Source organism: Pseudochaenichthys georgianus, chromosome 4, assembly GCF_902827115.2.
Source record: "Pseudochaenichthys georgianus chromosome 4, fPseGeo1.2, whole genome shotgun sequence".
Classification (NCBI taxonomy): domain Eukaryota; kingdom Metazoa; phylum Chordata; class Actinopteri; order Perciformes; family Channichthyidae; genus Pseudochaenichthys; species Pseudochaenichthys georgianus.
This window is the reverse complement of record NC_047506.1, coordinates 9,587,464-9,611,689: the sequence shown is the minus strand read 5'-3', so window position 1 is coordinate 9,611,689 and position 24,226 is coordinate 9,587,464. Positions and strand designations below refer to the sequence as shown.

Sequence of the window (24,226 nt, the reverse complement as noted above, 5' to 3'; positions counted from 1 at the left end):
TATTCTTCATGCTTTCGTCTTGAAGGAAGCTTTGGGTCCTAGGTGATTAGGTTTTCATTGGAGACAGGTGAAGGTGGGATTAGCACACCAGACATGTTATTTGTAACTAGGGTAAGACACAAGGAGGCCACAGGAAAAGGCAAACAGATAGGTAAAGCATTGTCATTGTACCGTTGGATCATTGGAATTAACTTCACAAAATCTACGTTCTTGGCTGGTCTTTGGATCTTTTCCCTGCGTGAGATTTGCTAGCTTTTGCCTCAGCAGGAACTTTATTTTGAGTAAATGTTTAGTTTTATTTCTTTATGATTTTGCTTCTACACCAGCTGTACAAAGTGTGCACGTTAGAAGATCAGAACCTAAGACAGCTGGATGTTGTAGACTTCATCACAGGTGTGCAAACCACAGCTAAAAAACACCTCCCCACTTCAAACATCATCAATGTCTGTGTAAACCACATTAGCACAGGCTGTCAGCTGTTGCTTTGAATCTCCCAAACACAGAATTGAACCCAACTTCTGATCAAAATTGAGGGTCAAAATCAGACAATGAGTCAATATAACAAACATAAGTTGATAAACAAATATAAGGTAATGGAAACACTGCAGTTTGTAATCATACCTACATCAGACTAATATGTTATTAAAGGAGGTGCGCTGACACTTTACATTTGAGCTTAATTTAGGGTGCAATTAAATGAGGAGGAAAATGAAGACACATCCCAGAATAAATCTTACTAAAATAAAAATATTTGAATCCCCAACAACATTGCTGAAAACTAATGTCCTTATAGTAGAGTCCTAATGCATATTTTGAAACAGACTTTGTGTGAAACAACTGGCAAAAGAGATGACAGAGAGAACCAATAATAAATAGATCATAGTTTAATGTTGAAGATGAACCCACACGCAGCCCTCCATGTCCCCTCTCTTCAAGTCTGTCATATCAGTAGCTTTTTTTAATTTACGGCACAATATGGCGCTCTTCCATACACACATACACGCTCGCAAACTCACACCCACCCTCAGTTCATTTAATATTATAATTCCGAAATGTATTGTCTCATAATTCTATGTCACTACTTCGTTAAATATGTACACAATGATGGGGGAAGGTTGAATCCTCCGTTCCTTCCAATCAAAGTTTCAATTTGAGGAAAAAAAACAATAAAAACATTTTCAGTTCTAACATTTCCTGTTAATTCAACAGGAAGTTAATTTTCAGTTTCTCGGACTGTAAACTTCTAACAGTCTGCAACACGGCTGAACAGTTTGTTTCATCGAGACTTTGGTGGCTCATTTTCAGATTCCATCCTGCTCCTTTTAGTGTCTCCATCTCTCGGAGTTTCATGCTCCCTCCTTCGTTCACTCCTGCAAAAGAAGCCGGACTTGGAGGCAGAATTTGGCACGAGGCAGGAGTAGCAGAGGAAGGCGTTCTCACAGCGGATACCCTCCGATGGTGTTCAACAGTCCTGAGAAAAACTTTCTATAGCTAAGGTGACACCACTTTGAGTCCAGTGATTCCTTTTAGGGAGCCTCTCCAGTCGAATCAAAGTGAAACCCATGGAAAGGACCAGAGAGAAGAGGCTCTGTTGTGCCCTGAGGATCCTTCACTCTCTGCCTCTGAAACCACCAGCTCCTTCACTCTGAGGCTCCTGGCTGCTCCTGTCCCGCTGTGTTCTCCTGTCCCTTGTGTCTAGGGGTGTGGGAGGATAATCTGGTCCTCTATCAGAGTGTTGTCGGGGCCCTGCGTCTCCATACACTGCTTGACCGTTGCTATGATGCCCGACAGACGCCTGTCCAGGGCGGCGAGGTGGGGCTCAGCCAGGATGGGCGCGATGGGGTCGAAGGCCAGCGCCTGGCGCATCGCTGAGCTCAGAGCTCCACTCCTCAGCAGGTTCAGCCTGTTCCACGTCGAAACACGGACCCTGACGCAGAGAGATATAGTGATAAACATAAGATTGACTTTATTTATCCCAATTTGGGAGACTTTTTTGTTGCAGCAGCATAAAACAAAACGAGGCATTGCACATAATAACAAATTAAGAGTAGAAATAAACAATTCTAAAATATAAACATCTCCAAATAGAAATAGAAATAAACCAGCATTAGAGACAAAGAAAAATATACAGATGACCGTGAAGATAAAAAAATCTATAAACTGTCTGAAAAATAAAAACACTATTGATGGGCCAATTTTCTGTCAACACAATATACTCAATATAAGCAGGATATTATTTACATCAAGTGTGCATGGAATGGAATATTCTATTAAATATGAAATGTCCAGTGTTGGTGTTATAAGTCAAGTTAACCAAAAGGATCGTTATTATCACAAAATCAACAACAGAGGTTTGATGATTTGATGAGTACTCACATGCAGCACTGATAGAGAGGAGCAAGGATGCTTCGCTCATCCAAAGCTGGGTTCCCAAAGCTGCAGGAGAGAAAACAACATAAAAAAGAAAGTAAGTCGACTGAAGCCAGAGGCCGGTCTGCACTGCGGTAAGGAGGAACCTTCAGACGCATTAGCTAGACCCGACTGGCCGTCGGCGCTGAGGAGGACCGCACACCTACTCTGAAACCGCTCTGAAATGCAACGTCTCTTAAACACCCTCCACTGAGCAGAGCCAACCACAAGAGAGAGTTGTTGTGGCTGCTGGGAGTTTACATTAAAATGAAAAATATGTGGTTTATAAACAGCATTTAAATACACCTGTCAACAACTTTTGAAATTGATTTTGAAATGCTCCCGCTTTCTGAGGACTCAAGGTTGGCAAGTATGGTCCCGGTTCAAATAAACGATTAAAAAAATAAAAAAATAAATGTAAAGGCAAAACATGTCACCAAATACACATTTCCTGAACCCACTCAGATTACTCAGAGCAATAGAAGAAGTTATGGTCAGTTTTCATTTTAACATCCTGCCAACTGTGATTCATTTCTTGAAAAAGATGTCAAGCTGTGAAATAGAAGGTTTTCCACAGTTTCAGAAACCAAAGCAAAATAAGTTCAAAGACGGATCATCGTCTTGATGTCCTCAATTCTGAGAAATAACGGTTAACCATGAGTCAGTTATAAACCGGTATCCTTTTACATTACATTTCATTTAGCTGATGCTTTTATCCACAGCGACTTACAATGAGTGCGTTCGACCAAGAAGATACAAAGAAAATAGAATCATATAAGTACATCAGGTTTCATAGAACCAAACCATTTCAAGTGCTCCTCAACTAGCTTTAGATAAGCCACTCCTTTGTTAGTATATAAGTGCTTAGTTAGTATCTAAGTACATTTTTGTTTTCATTTTATTGCTCGATTTATTGCTTCATTTCAAACCTTTATTTAACCTGGTAGGTCCCATTGAGATCATTGATCTCTTTTTCATGGGAGACCTGCAGCAAGTAGGTTACACAGGAAACATAAAACAACCTAAAACAACAAAGGACATCATACATCATATTTACAGGGCACATTTACATACCTATAGACATTCACAAGTACCAACAGTATCAACGGCATTTCACCTATCAGAGCTTTAAAAACATGCAGTGGAACCAAATAGCTCAGTTTCAATAATTTTTTAAGTCTGTTCCAAGCAAGAGGAGCTGCGCACATAAAAGCTTTCGTACCCAAGTCAGTCCTTGCACTTGGCACATGTAACAAGACCACAGCATGTGATCTCAGGCAATAGCTAGCTGCAACTCTCTGTGTAATCAGAGAGCAGATGTACGATGGGAGTTTACCCAACATGGCTTTATATATGAACAAGTACCAATGACTGAGCCTCCGTACAGTTAGCGAAGGCAAACCAGCCCTTGCATACAGTGATGGGTTAATACTTTACAGTTTGTCACGAATCTCAGTGCACTGTGATAGGCGGCATCTAACTTGTTCAGACAATGGGCAGGTGCATTCATATAAATCAGATCACCATAGTCCAGCACAGGTAAAAAGGTCACATTGACTAGCCTTTTCCTGGCCTCAAGCGAGAAACAGGACGTGTTTCTGAAAAAGAAACCTAGCCCTCAGCTTTCTAAGCAGATTATTGACCTGAAGTTTAAAAGAGAGACAATCATCAAGCCAGATACCAAGGTATTTATAACAGGCACCCACTTCAAGTACTTTTCCTTGCACAGTAACAATATCCAAAGTGGTCTCTGGTGTCTTTTGAAAATAGCATTACCTTAGTTTTATCAACATTTAAAAGAAGAGTCTGAATAATATTAAAAACAGCCTGCAATTCAAATCAGTAGTGTGAAGCACATTCCCGGCCTATGAGCATGTCAGAAAATGTATTGACGCAGCAACCACTGTAAGTACTATTCGTGTTTAATTAGACTTCTCTATTTCAGTTATTCTACTCTGTATAATTGTTCTGTAGTTATTGTAGCTAAATCGGCGCTTTTGAGAGATTTTAAATCTCAGATCTGATCACGTGAACCTGTTAAACAGGGCTCAGTAGGCAATCAAGCGTGCATTAAAATAGGCACGGCCTCTCAGCTGTCGCCCATCAGCTGTAGAGAGTTAACTAATTAGAGGGGCGTGGCACCACAGCTGTGTGAACTCAGCAATCAGGCATCCATTTAGGTAGCTCTTTCCTTCAGAGTCAGACAGCCGAAGACGGACAAAGACATTGGAGTCCTGCGGGAGTAAGACGGACAAAGACATTGGAGTCCTGCGGGAGTAAGACGGACAAAGACATTGGAGTCCTGCGGGAGTCACGAGGGTGGCAAAGAGGAGGCAAATCCTACTTTGATTGAGCTAAGTATCGCTGGTGTTTTATTTTTATTTTCTTTAGCTTTCTAGCCCCTCATGCTATAATCATGTATTTTCTCCATTCCTGTTCATGTGTCTTCTCGCAATTATCACTGGCCCCGTGTATCTCCTAATCGCTATAACCGGCCTGCTCTCGTCTATCCCACGTGCTCCACTGAGATCCAACATCTAGTTTCAGGTGGCCTGTGGAACTGCCAGTCAGCTGTTCCGAAGGCTGACTTCATCTCTGGCTACGCCTCCCTGCAGTCCCTCCCAAATGGAGCTTTTCCCTCTTCAAGCTACCTAACTTCGCTCCTTCCACCTTTGAATTCTATGCCGTCACAGTAACCCATCCTATACAATTAACCATTGTTGTTCTCTACCGTCCACCAGGCGCCTTGGGGGACTTCTTGGAGGAATTGGATAATCTCCTCTCACACATCCCTGAAACTGGCCCTCCTGCTGTACTTCTCGGAGACTTCAACCTCCAGACGGGGAAGATAGACAAACTAACATCTCTGTTAACCGCCTTTGCTTTCTCACTGTCTCCGTCCCCACCAACTCATAATGCTGGCAATGTCCTTGATCTCATATTCTCAAGGAACTGCGCTACTTCTAACCTCTCTGTAAACCCGCTCCACACATCCGATCACTTCTTCATTTCATTCTCTCTACCCCTTTCCAAACATAAACTAATCTCTTCTCATCCTGCACGCCGTAACCTCCGTCCCCTCTCCCCCTCTACCTTTGCCTCATCGGTGCTCTCAGCCCTCCCTTCCTCTGACTCGTTCCAACTCCTGCCTCCAAACTCTGCTGCGGAAACTCTACTCTCTCATCCTCTCTGGACTCTCTCTGTCCTCTCACATCTCGGCAGGCTCGTCAGTCCCCTCCTACTCCCTGGCTAAATGACGCACTGCGTGCTAATAGAACCGTCCTTAGGGCAGCAGAGCGGAAACGGTGGAAATTGCTGTCACTGAGGAACTGCACACTGCTAAAGCAGCCTCCCTCTCCTCTGTCATCATCCTGTTGGACCTGTCTGCTGCATTCGACACTGTGAACCATCAGATCCTCCTTCGCACTCTCCAAGAACTTGGAGTTTCAGGCTCTGCACTTTCCCTCCTCACCTCATACCTCAAAGACCGTACCTACAGGGTAACTTGGAGAGGGTCCGAGTCCGACCCTTGTCAATTAACTACAGGGGTCCCTCAGGGCTCTGTTCTTGGTCCCCTCCTCTTCTCCCTGTAAACAAACTCGCTCGGATCTGTCATTAGCCCGCATGGTTTTTCATACCACTGCTACGCTGACGACACCCAATTAATTCTGTCCTTTCCCCGCTCAGAGACCCAGGTCGTCGCACGCATCTCTGCTTGTTTAGCTGACATCTCTCAGTGGATGTCCGCTCATCATCTCAAGCTCAACCTTGACAAAACTGAACTGCTTTTCCTTCCGGGAAAAGATTGTCCCACTCTTGACCTAACAATCAACATCGGCACCTCTATTGTTTCCCCGACTCATCGCTGCTACAACCCGTTGTTGCAGATACACGCTTTACAACATCAGGAAGATATGTCCCCAGCTGACCCAGAAAGCGCCGCAGGTTCTGGTCTAGGCTCTCGTCACCTCACGCCTAGACTACTGCAACTCCCTCCTGGCTGGTCTACCTGCATGTGCCATCCGACCTCTGCAGCTCATTCAGAATGCAGCGGCTCGTCTGGTCTTCAACCTTCCTACATTTTCCCACACCACTCCGCTCCTCTGCTCCCTTCACTGGCTTCCGGTAACTGCTAGAATTCACTTCAAGACACTGGTACTTGCGTACCATGCTGCGAATGGATCTGGCTCTTCCTACATCCAGGACATGGTTAAACCGTACACCCCAGCGCGTGCTCTACGCTCTGCATCAGCCAAACGACTCGCTGCACCCTCGCTGCGAGGGGGACCCAAGTTCCCATCAGCAAAAACACGTGGGTTTGCTATCCTGGCTCCAAAATGGTGGAATGAGCTCCCCATTGAAATCAGGACGGCAGAAAGCTTACACACCTTCCGGCGCAGACTGAAAACTCATCTCTTTCAACTCCACTTCGAGCGATAGAATTGCTAACAGAGCAATGATATACTAATAAAGGACTGGCTTATCTATGAAACCTGATGTACTTATATGATTCCGTTTTCTTCAAGGTTGTGTCTTCCTGGTCGAATGTACTTATTGTAAGTCGCTTAAAAGCGTTGGATAAAAGCGTCAGCTAAATGCAATGTAATGTAATGTATTCTTCGCAAGAAAATTGAGACTCTATAAAAGGCCAGACATGTTGATTGAATTAAGAGCATTCTAGTTAGTTAACTGATTTCAGGTAAAGCTGTAGGCATATCTAACTTTAAAGTCTTTATTTAATGAGAATACATTTTATATACAGTTTTAGATCTCATGGTTAACAATTTCAATTTTAAGGGTTTTCTTTTTTTCACTAAAGTTTTTCTCAATTTTTGGATTAATTTATCAAGCAACTCTGCGAATGATACGTGCTGACCATGAATGAAAGTTGTGTGCTCTGACATTATGACTCGCCTCTTTGCGTTGTCGAGCAGGATGAGCATGCTGCCGCCGCCGTCGTCCTGGAAACTCTCGTAGTGATGCCGGTCAGCGTTCCCGATCAGGTAATCAAAGATGGCCGTGTCGATGACGTCCAGCAGCCTGGGCCCCGCATCGTACGGAGGCATCTTCTTCACCGCCTCGCAGTAACTCTCATCGTACTCCCACCTGGATGATTACACACAAATCCATACAAATCTTGTTTTATAATTAATGGTATGACATCCATGCACACGCACAACGCTGAGCGATTGCCACTCACATAAATATTCAATATATTTTGTCTGTTTTAAAGGTTTCGTATTATGCTATTTTTAGGCATAAATTATGGGTCTCAGATATAAAAAAATATATAAAAACAATTCTATGATGTTTTGCTCGCAATACCAAACAGATCATGTATTTTAGACATCCCTCATATCCCTCTATTCCAGCCCTGTTATGGCGCATTTCCACTACTCGGCCTCGCTCGGTACGGCTAGGCCTCGTTAGGACTGGCTCACTTTATGGCGCATTTCCATTACAGTTTAGGAACTGGGGTAGTATCATAGACTGTATATATAACATACCTACCAGGTATACACAAATGTGCAGTATAGAGTGGTGTGCAATATGCTCTAGGGCTGTACCCGAATATTCGACTATTCGAATATTCGTTCGTTGGCCAACTATTCGGGTTTCAATTTCATTATTCGGATATTCGTTTTTTTATTTTTTTTCAATTTTTTACCCAAAATAATTCATATTTTTTTCTAAATGTATGCTATTAATAAAGGCGAATTGCCATATTCTTATACTATATTTATACTTTTGAATTGCACTGTTAAAATGCGGAAATATATACAATCTCAGCCTGTGCTCCTGACATCGCGTTCACTCTTCACAGTCACGAACGCAAACGGCACGCTTCACCTCGTTTCACCCATAAAATGCCGAAAACTTCAGCTGTGTGGGACCATTTTAAATTGGACGACGGTAAAAAGAAGGCAGTGTGCCAAATATGTGATAAGAAACTGGCCTACCACGGTGGCACAACAACTCTGAAAAGTCACCGGATGCTGTAAGTAGTAGCCTAGCTTAGCTTAGCTGTTGTGAAGTTGCCATGATGAAGCTGCTGTATCCGCCGTTTAAACAGTAACGTTAAACATGATAAAAACGTGCACTTACTTAACCGAATTGTTTTTTTATATTAGTTTTTTAATTTTATCAGAATAGTGAAAATAATAGGAGTAATGTGGGAACATCTGGGGCTAAGGCAATTATTGGCATAAAGTTGAGTAGCTCAGCCTAATAATATATTGTGTCCATCGTAGGGATGTGCATCTCCATCACTGAGGCCGATGCGATGCGCATCTCGATACATTGCCACGATACGATACATTAGAAACACCATACGATACGATTCACCCCTGTTGCGATACAGTTCGATACGATTTGATTCAACATTATGCGATTCGGTGCGATACGATGCGATTCAACACTATGCAAAAATAATGATACTTCAATATGGTACGACAGAGGATTTTTGTTTTATTCCTTATATGCAGCAAATCATACATTAACAAACAAGTGCTTTACATATTTGGTACTGCACATCCCATCATGCCGTTTATTTTTTTACCTTTAAAAGCTCTCCAGAGTACAGTACAATTGTATAACACCTCACAGTTAAACAATGTAAGGATGCATTGCTCATGATTAACAAATAACAGCTACCATGGCGCCATGCCCATACAGCTGCCAGCCTGATGTGCTTAACACTCATAGGCTAACTCACCAGTGGGTTCTATAACAATAAAGAATATAAATAACCTTTCACAAACAGGTATTTCATAACTGCTTATAGTAAGGAAGACATTTAAATTATTATTGGCCTTCACAGGCTGCTGTAAACTAAACACCACTCTCTCTGACGGAACACCTCACTGAGTGATTTAACTCATAGTCTAACTTTCAGGTTTCTCTTTTCAGCCGCAGACCCCATGTCGCCTCTTTATGTGCGTCGCTAAGTTCCTCGTACTACTTGTGTACTTTAAAGTGGCTCGGCATCGTTAACAATTTGCGAGCGATTTTTCAAGTTGACCGTCTGTAGTATATAGTGCCGCGCACATATACCATCAGGACGTTACTGATGGGGTGCGGCTGCGGAGTGATACTGTGTGTATGCAAGCCCGCATCTAGGACGGATCTATGTATCATGGCTGTAGACCTGTTAAGTAATAAAGATACCTCATACAAAGGTCTACGGATACCTTATTACTCTCCATGACCTGCGGTCAACTATATAGCATAAAGGACTATTACACCGTCTTTCTTGAACAATCCGAAGTGTTGCCAAACGTTTGATTTGTAGGTATTTTTCGGTGCGCTGTGTTTCTCTTTCTCCTCAACTTCCGTGTGGGTTGATAACTGAGACTCTCGGCCTCCGTAGTGGCGAAGCAAATATCAAAGATCGTCTCTGCTGAGCGTTGACAAGATGAGGGGATTTTATATGAATGAATCGGTTTTTTACCGATGCAAAGACGCTACGCAATCGATGCATCGCGAGTTCAACCCAAACTGTAGCCGATGTGCACTCTTTCAACCGGTGCACTCGCATCTTGAACGTTTATGCCGGTGCACCGATGCGAATCGGTGAATCTTAACATCTCTAGTCCATCGGTGCATCCCAGCCATCAACATCCTCAACAATACACCAGACCCTACAGTTCCAAAAACCGATAACGGAGAAAAGAAAGATAGAGATAACAGATGCCATAGTAGATTTAATCGCTATGGATATGTTATAGCTCAATCGCGCTACCTCCCTTGTTCTATTTGTTACAGTTTGTTTTATTATAAAGCCAAGCCATTCATTTATTTGTATTTAAAAATTGTTCGTTTATTAAAATGTAATATTATATTTATTACAGTTCGTTAATTTATTTTTCGTTCTTCATTTATTTAAATAGTTTACTGTATCGGTAACAAGTATGACACTGTTAGGCCTACTGTTATACGGCTATGTTATTAAAAGTATTGTTGTTATAACAGAAATATGCGTTTTGTATCTTTGTTTGACTGTTCAGGTTGTAAAATGTTATAGACGGAATGTGGAACCAGATTTAGTTTTAATGTTTGCGAGTACTGAGACAATAAATACATATAAATCGTAATAGTATGCTCTTTCTGCGCTTCTGCTTAACAGCGTGTTCTCAGGTGTCTCGGAATCGGAGCGTGTTATGAAACCTTTTGAAAAAAAAAAAATGTGAAAAAAAAATGTATTAAAAAAAATACAAATCTCTCCGCACCGAATATTCGCTGCTGATTACTACCGAATATCCGGAGCCCGAAAAATGGTATTCGGGACAGCCCTAATATGCTCTGAACAGAGACATCTTCACTCCATCTGTACACGCACTAAACTTACATAGGAGAATGTTTGCTTGTGCATACATCATGCGGCATTGCCTATAAATATCTTCATCTGTCAATTGTTCTGTAATAAAGTGTCCAAGATATTTGAACTTATTACAGACACTAAGATTAATATCAGACAATTTAAAACCAGGACATTTAAGACATTATCCTCTTTGATTCTAAAGATCGTGACAGCACTCTTATGGCGCATTTCCACTGCAGCGGGTAGCCCCGTTTAAGCGTCCTGGACCGTCCTCAAGCGGCCAGGCCAGTTTTTGGTGGCATTTCCATATAGCCTAGTACCGGCTAGCGGGTACTTTTTCTCTCTTTTTCCGGCCCCATAAAATCGTGGTTCTATCAGACCAGGCCAAGGCTGTGACGTCAACACTCGACTGCTGATTGGTCAGAGAGAATCGTCACAAGATCGCGCGCGAGATCATCCCTCGCGTCACATATATATCAAGAAGCAAGCTTGCAGCATTTTGTAAACGGAGGAGCTACAAAAATGGCAACGTCGAAGAAAAGCACACCGTGGTCGACCGAGGAGGTGACGACGTTCCTACATCTCATTGGGGATGATAAAATCCAGCGGGAGCTCGACGGAACAACGCGAAATGTGAAAGTGTTCCAGGATGTCTCTGCACAGATGTCCGAGCGCGGATTTTCGAGGACTTTCCTGCGATGTAGGGAAAACGGCAACGGCTTTACTGGAGTCCCTGCAAGGTACGCTCACTTCTAACAAAGAAGTCTATTTTATCCTTACATTAATGTTTGACAACCCGTGCTTTTATGGAGCCCCGAAGAGCTACATAGCTAGCTAAGGCAGATAGCCTTAGCTAGAGCTATTGTTTGCTAACACCATATGTGTCATTGTTTACGTTCAGTTTTTCTTTTCTATAGTTGTTGTTGCTATTTAGTATTGTGCTGCAGTAGTTTGTGGAATTAACAAGTCATTTGCTGTTCTAGATGATTACATTGGGACTCGTGAGGAGGAACATTCCCGAACAACGGTGACTCAACCACCAACACCGAGTGCCATCACGACACCGCAGCGTGTGGTTCTAGGTAGGAAATAGAAATGGCAAAACGACTGGAATTGTGTTTTTGTTTTTTTAAACCTTGGATCATCCATCAACAGTAATTAAAATAAGCTATACCACTGTGTAGAAATGCTCTGTTACAAGTAAAGTCTTAGCTAGTAAGCAGCTAGTACCGTTGTGTGTGACATCCTATCATATACATATATTTATATTCATTATCAACAGGCTGGACATAATGTAATTCACTTTCACAATCATTGTAAACATCTAGGGCCAGAACTTTCTTTAGTTCACCTTACTGTTGTTCTGTTTATACATGTTATTCTTATATCCTTGTGTGACCTGTACCTGTCCTGTGTTTTTTCCTTATTGCTAATTATTATCTTATTGTCACCCAGGCAAGAGGCAACGAGGAGGAGAGGATCGGTCCCAGCAGGAACGGCACCATGACTGGGCAGCCGACGTGGCCCACGCTCCCTGATACTTCAAAAAACCTTAATAGTTATTGTACATATTATATATTTTTTATCTAGTTAATTTTTAAATGCAACATTTGTACTTCCTTGTTTATTTATTTTTAAAATGTTCATTTTATATTTACAATTCCATGTATAGTTATGCTGGCTGCAATACAGTTTTACATTTTTTATTTGTATTGTTTAATGGCATGCCTTTTTGATACAACATTTGTATTTTTATACTGCCATCAATAAAGTACTTCTTTGACTTATCTTATCTCTTGTTGATAATGAATAGCACCCAACATAAAAAAATCATAAACATACATGAATTTATAAAGCAATAACAAACACCATCCGTTAGGAAAAAGCCCCTTACTTTTAAGAGATTTAAAGCAAGAAATTGAGTTTGCTAGCTTGAGGTCCTCCTCGAAAACATTATTACATGTTTATTTTGTAATGGTATTAAGAATACATGATTAATACATGTAGAAATTGCTCAATTGTAATACCCTCGTTCTACTAGACTCAAACAACACATTCTTTATATATTTCAAAGATGAGAGAACAAAAGAAACCTATAACCCATTCAAGCAAGCTTTTAACATGTCTAGAAGAAAGATTGAGGTTATATTTAATATATTATTTTATGTTGTGGATACTTTAGTCTCCATCCATGTTTACAATTGTCCACACTATTTTACACTTGCATTTATGAATATAGTTTTGCTGTGTTTTACACTTTTGTATTTATGTTTATAGTTAGCTTTGATATTCGCTTAATTTATTAGAAAGATTTTCTTTCCATGATCTGATATTTCCTCAAATGTTATTATTATGGGGCAGTACTTACTGGTGCTTGAATTTCAAATATTCAATTCAGATAATATTTGTTTAAAACATTTGACAAACACATGTATATGAAAAAAAAAGGATTTATTTATGTTCAATACAATGAATACAATGCAATGCTTGCTGTGATCACTTTCCTTCTTGCTGTGATAACAAGCCACACACCAAGAAACAAGTAAACGATCGCTTCCACATCCTCCATTGTTGTGTGTGTTTTGTGAGTTGTGTCGCATTGAAGATGACGCCACTGCAGTTTTACCCAGCGTCGCTCCGACCAAAATGCTGATCGCCCCGCCTACACGGCGTTGCTACCCCAGGTCCTAAACTGTAATGGAAATGCGCCACGGCCTCGGCCGGCCAGCGAGGCAGCCCGAGGCCTGAGCGAGGACGCTTAGGGACGCTTAAACGGGGCTACCCCGCTGCAGTGGAAATGCGCCATTACAGTACTGGCGTTGCATTTGATGTCATGTTCCACACCATACACAGAACAAACAGCAAGAAGCTGCTGAAGACCAGCGCTAGATGGACTCAGCACAACAAGATCATCTGCATACAATATGGTTCACTAGAGTACTACCAATCCAGTATTACAGGCTTTCAGTCGCTTGGACAGATCATCAATATAAAGGTTAAAAAGAACTGGGGACATAATTCCACCTTGTCTGACACCATTGCTAACCCCAAATGGGGTTGAGACCCTATTGCCCCATTTGACTTGCATAGTCTGGTGGCCATACCAGTAGACCAGAATTCTCACAATGTATTTGGGCACCCCTCTTTGACTCAGTTTAACACATAACTTCCTATGATTAACACGATCAAAGGCTTTAGAAGCATCAATGAAACACATAAGAACTGATGAGTTATTACCTCTATATTTGTTGACAATTTCCTTTAAGGCTTATATACACAAGTCAGTGCCATGTTTAGCCTTAAGCCAAACTGGTTATCTGTTGAGTTAATAAAGTCATCTAATCTGTCCAGCAGAATTCTTTCTAGGACTTTTGACAGTATGCTGGCTAATGCTAGTTATCTAGGCTTCCCACTTTACCGGCTTTGTCCTTAATAACTGGCACCAACAGAACAGACAACATTGAGTCTGGTAACAAGCCATGACTCATAAAGGCAGTAAAGCAGATAGAAAGAAGAGGAGCTATCTTCACACTGGCATATTTAAGATGTTCCGCAGAAATATGATCTACACCACTGGCTTTGTTGTCCGACAGCTTGTTTATAGCTTGGCACACCTCATGTGGCATTATCACCATTGACTCATTGTTATCAATATCATCTACCCTATACAGTTCACTTTGGACACAGTTGAATAAGGTACTATAATGCTGTCGCCATAACTCCGCAATATTGTGTGTTCCAGATGTTCCGTCAACAGTGCATGGTAGAGATATTTTGCAGTTAGTAATAACCATCACTTCTTTCCAAAAATCCATAACATTGTTACTTAGCAGCTTCTTAGCCATGGAATCGGCCCTCATGGCTTGCTCATTTTTACAGATGAAGCGAATAGCATACTTGTATCTTGCATTCGTAAGCTTCTTGTACTCAAATGCAGACCCTTGTCTGGGTCTGCCTGCCATAGCCCATGATTTAGTGGCTTCACAGGCTTCAGCATGATACTCAGCTACATACCTATTCCAGCCAGGCCTGATGTTATATGTCTTATTGTTACGTTTGTAGTAAGGCTTACTGCCTTCATACAGAGCACTTACTATATCACTGTACATGGAGCAGATATCACCCCTATGCTTTGCATCCTTACAGTTAACATCACTACACATAATTGCATCTCTAGGTAGATGAATATTAGTTAAGGATGTATCCGTCTGAGCATAATAGGATGTAATGTCTTCCTTTGTGAGGGTTGACCAGTCTAGTTTTTCTGCACTATTTACATTTCTGGTTAGCCCAGGTAGATGTTCGACATTTATTGACATAGCAACAGGTATATGATCAGTCGTTGCTGTCCCATACAGAACGCTCATACTCAAGTGAAGCATGCGCATCAGCTGTACTAATACAATGACCAAGCCATGTCGTAGTATGCCAGGCCTCGCTAATGTAGGTATAACTAACTGCAGGCAAAAGCACCTTGCTTGACAATATAAAATTGTTATTGTGACAGAACTGAGCCATATGCTTGGCAAACAATGAGTTCCTGTCTGAGATATCTGCATTCATATCCCCAATGACATACACACAAGAAGAAGTATTGCTTTGAATAAAGGAATTAATGAAAGCAAGCCTATTTAGATATTCATCCTCATTCTGATGACATTCATAGGGTGTATATACACATTTAGAATAATAAATTCCTTGTCATTGTGAGTAAACTGTATTGCAATGCACCAGTCGGCACAAAGCCTAACCACATTTATTGATGAATCAAGGTTCAGCTTCTGCTTAATACTCATGGACCACTGAGTGTGTTTGAATCGTCTGTGATATCCATATAACGATGTGATACCTACATTAAAGCATCTCTAAGCAGAATAGCCCCTTTAGCTGTCATTCCCAATTGTATTGTGGGTCAAAATAAATAACTCCACATCTCTCCCTCTGCACCTCAGTATAGGAGCTCCACAAGGCTGTGTCCTATCGCCCTGGTTATTCTCACTCTACACAAACCAACTCACATCTCAGCACCCCACAGTCAACATATATAAATACGCAGATGACAACAATAACAGGACTCATCTCAAATAATAATGAAACACAATACCTCACTCAGATCCATCAAGCAGTCACCTGGTGCTCAGAAAACAACCTCCTACTTAACACAGCAAAAACCCAAGAAATAATCATCGACTTCAGGCAAAAGCCACAGCCCAAATCACCTCTATCTATCTCCGGCAAACTCATTTCCACCACAGAATCACTCAAATTTCTTGGCACTCACATAAGCAATAACCTCAAATGGAAGACCAACACAGACCACATCTACAAAAAAGCCAACCAAAGGCTATTCTTTCTAAGGCAGCTCAAGAAATACAGAGTGAGAAAACATCTCCTAATCCAGTTCTACACAGCCATCATCCAAAGCATCCTCACATCATCCATCACCGTCTGGTACAGCAGTTCAGACAACCTCTCCCGGAATAAACTTCAACGTATCATCAATAAAGCATCAAAGATCACCTGCAGTCCCCTTCCATCACTCGAATCACTTCACCACCAACGAACTGTCACAAGGGCAAAGAAAATCATTTCTGACCCCTCCCACCCAGGTCACCATGTCTTCCATCTTCTGCCCTCAGGGAGGCGCTACAGGTCACTGTCCGCCAAAACCGCTCGCTTCAAAAACAGCTTCTTCCCCTTTGCAATACGGACACTAAATGGACTCTAAATAACCCCAATGAACAATAACAATCCACCACACCTTGAACTTTATGATATGTCTTTGCCCTGTGCTGTGTGTTGTACTTTTTATTGTCTGTTTATTGTATGTTGAATTGTATGGAACAAGCTGTACTACTCTGCACAGAACACGAATTCCACCAGCCTGGCTGTGTGGTCATTAAAGATTCTAATCTAATCTATTCTGATAATGAGATCCGATATGGAAATTATGTCCAGAAAAAGGCCAGTCTGAACTTTTTATAACCAGAAGAAGACGGCGTCTCCTTGCCTGAAGGAATACAGTAATACATTATATCAGAGACAACTTGACGCAGACGCATTTATGCTGTGTAGTCCCATAGCATCTACATGCCAGATGAGCACAATAACCACACAATTCCAAACAGTGGCCGATCCATTCCCTGTAAAATGACACATTGGCATCCACAACTACAGTTGCAATCCTGCTCTGCTAGCTTAACCTAGTGGTGAATCGCTCTTTGTTAGCAGTAACAACTAGTTGCCAGTTGTAGTTTCTTATTCGCATGGTCAAACTTGTGTTGTTGTAAATAGAAACCTAAATGGATGACGTGAAATTACCCACTGGACAGAGAGAGATTAAAACCAGATAAATGTTTTTTAAAGTTAAAAGGTTCAAGTCTAAAAATAGTGATATTAATGTTCACACATACGAGTTGGAAGTCGTTCACAGCAATAATCTCTCTTCAGACCACACTGAAACCACAACATGGTATGATGGACATCTCTAAGCACTCATCAAATGATAACATAATTGATGACAACATACCCAACCCCCCTCAAAGCTTTTCTCAGAATAAAAGTGTAGGAGTGACATTGTTTAATAGATCAGGAAAGTACAGGTGAGTCTCTTTATCACCCCATACCCTAAAAACCACCACTGTGGAGAACGTGTTCACGCTGAGCAGCACAACAACATTTCCATTTCCTCCAGATAAACATTAACAAAAATAGTCATAGGATTTTCGCTGACCGAAACTCATTTCTGGACTCGTACCTGGCCAGTTTCCCCTCTCGATACGTGCGTCCCCAGGGGTGTCTGTGTTTCTGCAGCGGCCAGACGTCCGGCAGCCAAAGGGTTAAAGACCCCTCCATGGTCTCCCCCTCTGCACACGCTGGCTCGCTTTCCCGACAGTAGTAACACTTTCCATAGAAACACGTGTTATTACCTGGAGAGAGAGAGACAAACGGTACAAATAAATCCACTTGACCCCGACGTCTCCTCTCAATGATCAAATATGAAAGAGGTGCAACCTGTCTAGATAAGGAGGTTCTTTCAGAGGTCAATAACAAAGTGAAGAAGGATTTTATTATTGAAATAAACACTTCAGCTTAACGGAAAGTCGCTTTCACGTTTTGTTCTACGTCAAGAACATTTCCAAGGTCAATTTTCAAGCACTATATCCTTATTTGATACATTTTATACTCATGTTATTGTAGCCTTTTTATCGGGACTCTCCCTTTGCAGTAACAAAATAAATTTCCCCACTTTGGGAGGAAATAAAGGATTTATGATTCACCTAAAGCTGTGGTGAAATAAGTATTTATATACAGAGTTCCATTTTTTCTTTGAATGAATGGAAACTGTGGTAAAGGGTCTGATAGTCTAGACTCTAGAGAGAGATTGGGGGTTTCAACATTGTGAGCAGATCAATCTATCTTGCATTGTGTTTTAAACATCTTAGCGTCATATAATTATAACCTGGTCGGATAAATTTTTTTTTTTTTTTCGCATGATTTGAGGCCGGTAGCAGTTTTTGTTAACTGTGAACTTACTCTTTATTAATCACTTGTGCTGTGAACATATTGACACATTTGTGTAGCTGCCTGTACCCTGTGAGGGTAGGTGGTGTTCTGTCCCCCGCTGTACACCAAAACCGAAAAGGTCGTTACAGCGGTGAGTCATGTGAAGGTCAACACTTATTGACGGTAACTGTAAAAGGAGAGAATATAAAACTTGTGGATGTGGCTGGTCAACCAGTCTGGGAACACTTTGTATACGTTGTTACAACACCGCTGACATTTGAAATCATCAAAAACAGTAGACTATATGTCGAGACTGCAGCAGACACTCTTCTAGTGAGCTGGTTGAGATCCGGTGGTCTGTGTTTAACACATTAATGTCTGTTTGCCGGTGTTGAGTTAGACACAGGTGAGCATACCAGACCTCTGTGGCCTGTTTCTCATTTATTTCTATTAGAATATCACCTGACCCACCAACTGGTCAAGCTGCATTGTGGGTATTGTAGGCAGCAGATTTGGACGAGAATTAACAATACATGGAATAAAAAAATACTATGTCTTGTAAATGTATTATCTTTTCAATTTACACACGGCATCTATTGCACGTCTGTCCGTCCTGGGAGAGGGATCCCTCCTCTGATGCTCTCCCTGAGGTTTCTCCCATTTTCCCCTTAAACTGTGGGTTTTCTCCGGAAGTTTTTCCTTGTACGATGTGAGGGTCTAAGGACAGAGGGTGTCGTATTGTCATACTGATATTCTGTACAAACTGTGAAGACCACAGAGACAAATGTAACATTTGTGATATTGGGCTATATAAATAAACATTGATTGATGTCTGGTTTTAATGCAGAGATCTTTTAATTCTTGTATACGACTACTCATCATGAGATAATGAAAGCTCTAAGTAGGCAGCAATATGGATAGAATCAGGGTAAAGGTAATTTTATATTCAAATATAAATTGGTTTCATGACATAGTACCTTTTCTGGACAATGAATTGAGAAACTTTTTATAGATAAAATCCAATATTCAAGTGTTAGTGCTGCTACTGTTGATTTACCTTGCTGATAATAGCCAAATACACCCAGAGATATTCAACAGCAGTTACCCTGACATAGACATGATAGAAAAACATCAACTTGTATACAAAATAACCCACATGACATCATCAGGGTTGTCTTCTCACACCTTGAACTGCTTTTTGTGTGTAACATTGCTGGAGTTCCCCTTTAACAAATGTAGCATTTACTGAAGTATTAGCTTGAAATACATGTTATCCATGTATCTTTGAAAGGATCAGTTATGGTTTTATACTCAATATCAACTGTATGATGCAAAACCCTCACTAAACAGGATTAGGCCAATTAGTCCTGGTTTAATTTGCTGAGAAAAGTGAAGTGGACAGAGAGAAGACTGAAATCAGATTGTGTGGGAAAGTGGAGAGATGAGTCAAAAGAAAAAGGAAATTACCCCTACAATAACACACCTACCTCACTTTGGAACTTCTGAAAACAGTGACTTATCAACTATAAAGTTGAGGGGAGTAGAAAAGGTGGACAGGTGCTCACCCTGCATGAGGAAGGTGCTCAGCAGCTGGTCCGTGGCAACCGGCTTAATCTCTGTTCGCAAGTTGACGTATCTCCCAACCACTAGAGGAGCTCTCCTGAAGCCCAGGATCCTGCAGAGAGGACGGATGTAACGGAACATTATTACACAGCAGCTCTAATGATAGATCAACAAAGATGTCACCGATAATTATTTTGACACACCTGTCCAAGTGAAAAGCAGCCACCTCTGCGTTGTGTCGGTCATACCCTGCGTATGGCTCGCCTTCCACCACGTAGTCTCTGGTATATCTATGGAATGGTAGAAAGGACACAAATAAGAAAGCTCTATCACACTTGGAAAGGAATACTTTACCTTAATGGTTGTTTGTTTGATACTTGCTGACTCTGTTTTGTGCTGAATTTCTTGAAGAAAGCTTGTTTTTTTCACAAGCATCCACAGTGAAGAAATTATTTTAAAACTCGGAATATTCTTGAAGAGTTTTAGTAAAAGGTGGCCGTTTTCACCTAAACTTCTGTTTTAAATCTCTCCACACATCTTAAGTGTGCAAAGGCCTGCTACTTGTCCGTGTAGCAGTGTGTTTATGGTAAGGTTTCAGTGAAAATGCATGTATTGAGAATAGTGATCATTCAACTGGATCTATGACACTTATATATTATTATACATTTTCCACTTCTTATACTGGGAGTTTGTAAATGTATGTTTTTGATGTAACCTTTTGCTGTTCTTAAATGCAACCCCCATTTGATTCAATTCCTCTACACTTTCTGTATTTAAATTATTTATTTCTCATGGAGGCATGCAAAACAACAAGTTTTCATCAATAATTCAAGGTGAGTAGGTGACATCCAAATGGTCCTTTTACATTTCTTTAAACATAAAATATTAGTGTGTTATTCTGTTATCAATAAATCTGACCTCTTGGGCTTGAAGACCACTTTCTGCCCCCCGTCCAGCACCAGCAGGGCTTTGAGCTGCGTGCCCTTATAGCCCACGTCTGCTCGCTCTACCCTGGCACTGCTGAGGGCCATGAGCACAGCAGCCAGCTCCGGGGTCTCCTCGGGGTAAACCTCTCTGGGGCCCACCCACTGGCTCGCTATCTCCCACGGAGACTGGAGGGTGTGGGTGAGGCGGGCCGCCCGAGACAGCGTGAGGCCAGCTTCCATCTGTTAAGGGTGGGTGATAACACTTTATGTACAATATGTGTAGTAGAAGTGAGTATATATATATGCATATGTTCACTATATCTGTTTTCTTGTTTTTTTATTACTGCCGATTTGTATTCATATTTTATTCCTTTTTTCATTCCATTCCATTCCTTTGCAATGTAAATACTGTTATATTTTTTCTAGTTCCCTACCTGTGTTTTAATTCATGTTTTATTTGTATGTACGCACCATGACGTCAAGTCAAATTCCTCATATGTGTAACCTACCTGGTAATAAACCTGTTTCTGATTCTGATTTATTTGTCGTTCGGAGTTTGAATCTTTATGGTTTTTGCACCAACTGTAAGTCGCTTTGGATAAAAGCATCAGACAAGTTAAATGTAATGTAATATTGCAAAAGATTTGTCGCTACAATACTGATATGTACATGTCTGCCAAATGCTCATAAGCACTATTGAGTATGGTTACTAGCCTTAGTCTATAACCATCATGTGCATCGTATTTTATTCTTCTCCTAAATGACAGCCCTGATGTTTTTAATAGATGTTTTAAACTACGCTGAAAATGAAAACAGCTGACTGGCACTCTGACCTTGCGAAACGCTCTCAGGTCTCGTCGGCTGGCCACAGATCCCTCGCCTCCATCCAGCAGGAAGATCTTGGCCAGGCCCAGCAGGAGGAGCACGGCACACAGCACCACCACGCGCTGTTTGAGCTTCATCTCCTCACCCCTCCTCACCCGACGCTGTGTGTGACGCCCGCAGCGAAGCCCCCTCACCCCTGATGCATGTCCCTTGTAACTCCAATTCGCCGCCAAGCCTGTGACGTCAGAGGGACTCTTCTGAAGGACAGGAGCTGCTGTTCTCTTGTAGAATCTGAGCAAACGGGCACCTGGAGGGAGAGAACGAGACAAAGTTAAGGCAGTGGAGACAGAGGAGAGCTAGGAAAGGGAACAGAGGGAGATAAAAAATGTACTGTCAATAATGTGCAGAGAGAACCGATTGATCTGGCTTGTTTCCCCTCCGGGCAGATGATAACCCAGTACTGCAGCACAGCTGAAGCCTGTCCAGGATATGTAACTACATCAGGACGACACAGTCTGCTCGGAGTGTGCAAAACTTGAACTGTGTGCATAATCAACAGAAAAGTGTACTTTGGCTGTAAACTGAACTCGTTATCACCTGGGCTGTTTACCAGCTGTGGGGCAACATTTACAGTAGTCAAACCTTCATATCATCCCTCCCTCTATAACACTGGATTTGGAAGAAGGAGGAACTCTGTCTCTATGTAGACCCTGCCTGTTTCTAGGGAGCAGATGATGGACAGGTAGTGCTGTGGTGCAGGTGGTGGTCCCAGCACAGCCCCTCTGGCTTGATGGTCTAACATTGCAAAACAAAAATTAACCCAAGTCATGTTCATCTAGTTAAAAAAGCCTCATGTTGGATTCACATGTCTGCTTTGCATGTTGTGAGCTTTCCTTCAGGCAGTTAAACTACTACAACTGCCACATTTAACTGGCAGGTAACCAACTCTGCTGTGGTTAATTAACACCAACAAACACAGGTTAATATTATCTTAACTGACATAACAACACTAAGCGAACCATTAACAGAAGTGGGAGAAGTACTAAGATCTTGTGGGTGAATAGGAATACTCTGTTATAAGTAAAAGTCCTGCAATCAAAATGTTACTCAAGTAAAAGTACAAAAAAGTATTAGCATCAAAATATACTTCAAGTACTTATTATGCAAATCGGCCCATACCAGAATAATATATTTTATGTTTGGATTATAATTATTGATGCATTAATGTGTTTATCAAAGCTGGTAAAGAAGTAGCTAACTGTAATGACTTTGTATACTGCAGTGTAGCTTGGGGATTTACTCCAGGTGTAACTAAAGGCCTTTTTAGGTGCTGCACTATTTCACATCATTAATCCAAATCTGTAAAGTAACCAAAGGTGTACATGTAATTGAGTAAAAGTACACTTTTAACTTCTGGTTTGTAGTGGGGAAGAAATACAAAGTAGCTCAAAATGGAAATTCTCTGGTAAAGTACAAGCACCACGAAATTGTGCTTGAGTACAGTACTGGAGTAAATGTACTTAGTTACTTTACACCACTGGCCATTAATAGACTCTAAATAACAAATTCCAGTATCGCTGGTGTTGACACAGCTCTGCCAAAACAGGTTTGGCCACGCAGGCAATATCCTCTCACACAGTCGCTCTTTCATCATGCACTGCCCTGTTTAACACCAGAGAGGAAACGGTTGCCCAAACTGACTACACACAAGCACCTAAAACCTCAAACATGGCTCCACTAAGATGCTTTCTACGAGGATAGTTCCGGTGCATTTTTGTGTCACCATATCTGCAATAAACAATCACATATATGAAGACAATGCTAGCTGCTTAGCAAGCTTATGCACACCTTGCTGTAGGTTAGCTAACGCTGGCAGCTAGCTAACGTTACAGTACGTCGTCTGTTGTTTTCTCTGCTGCAGACCAAGCGGGCTTACCTTATGGCCATATGACGTTCACCGGAGAGATTCAAATGGCCTGTCAAGCCTGCAATACTGAGTTTATTTTGGTCTGAATGGTGCTTCCGCTAAAAGTCACGGTGGTTTATCATTTACTCAATGCCCCAGTAGCTGCCTCTCCTCCGCCCTTTTCCTTCGATTCCTTCTCCGGCCTGTACTTCCGAAACATTTCCTCCCGCTGCAGGAGCTGCAGGCCGCCAGCAGCCGGCAGTGCTGCCCTGTTTACATCCACTGCTGGGGGAAGGCATTGCGATACATGCAAGATTCATTATGCCAAATTAGAGGATGAGCATATACCCTTAGCTACCCAACATAGCACTTAGATGTGTATGATGTGCAATTTTTACGTCTCAAAATGTATGTATGTGACCTTTTCAGCATGATTGCTTTAGTATTATTTTATATCTGATCCGTTTATTTCTGTCATTGTGCTTGTGTTTAATTGTAAGGCTAAGTCTATTACTATTTTAATGTCTCATTTGTTAAGTCTGTAAATGTGTATACGATGCCTGTTTTTTTTTAAATGTATCTCAGTATTGTATTTTTACGTTTAAGACCCTAAGTACCTTATTGTACATGACAGGGTCCCAGTATTCTCTTCCTTGAGTCTTTGTGTTGAGAAACTCTGTAACAGTGGCCTAAACATTTACTATTTATTTACTTTTATCTACAAGGAAAAAAAATGAAAATCCTGCTTTTCCTTTTAAAAATATCACAAAG

General features: G+C 41.4%; 1 protein-coding gene across 1 annotated transcript; it reads right to left on the bottom strand.

Annotated features, from left to right (window-relative positions):
- Nucleotides 1-866: 866 nt before the first annotated feature.
- Nucleotides 867-23,667, bottom strand: fam20b (FAM20B glycosaminoglycan xylosylkinase). Its single transcript, XM_034081744.1, has 9 exons — nt 23,486-23,667; nt 21,558-21,856; nt 20,717-20,964; nt 20,002-20,088; nt 19,801-19,910; nt 17,487-17,658; nt 7,324-7,515; nt 2,377-2,436; nt 867-1,927 (listed from the first exon to the last, which is right to left on the bottom strand). The coding sequence occupies exons 2-9, from the start codon at nt 21,684-21,686 to the stop codon at nt 1,696-1,698; spliced, it is 1,230 nt and encodes a 409-aa protein (XP_033937635.1). The 5' UTR covers nt 21,687-21,856; nt 23,486-23,667; the 3' UTR covers nt 867-1,695.
- Between the last annotated feature and the right edge of the window lie 559 nt (nt 23,668-24,226).

Bases quoted from the DNA above. Each gene is read 5' to 3' on its own strand.
- fam20b (XM_034081744.1), bottom strand. From the start codon at position 21,686: ATGAAGCTCAAACAGCGCGTGGTGGTGCTGTGTGCCGTGCTCCTCCTG. The intron at 19,911-20,001 runs GTGTGTCAAAAT...TCCTCTCTGCAG, and splicing joins GCTGCTTTTCACTTGGACAG to GATCCTGGGCTTCAGGAGAG. The intron at 7,516-17,486 runs GTACGAGTCCAG...GTAATCATCCAG, and splicing joins CGAGAGGGGAAACTGGCCAG to GTGGGAGTACGATGAGAGTT.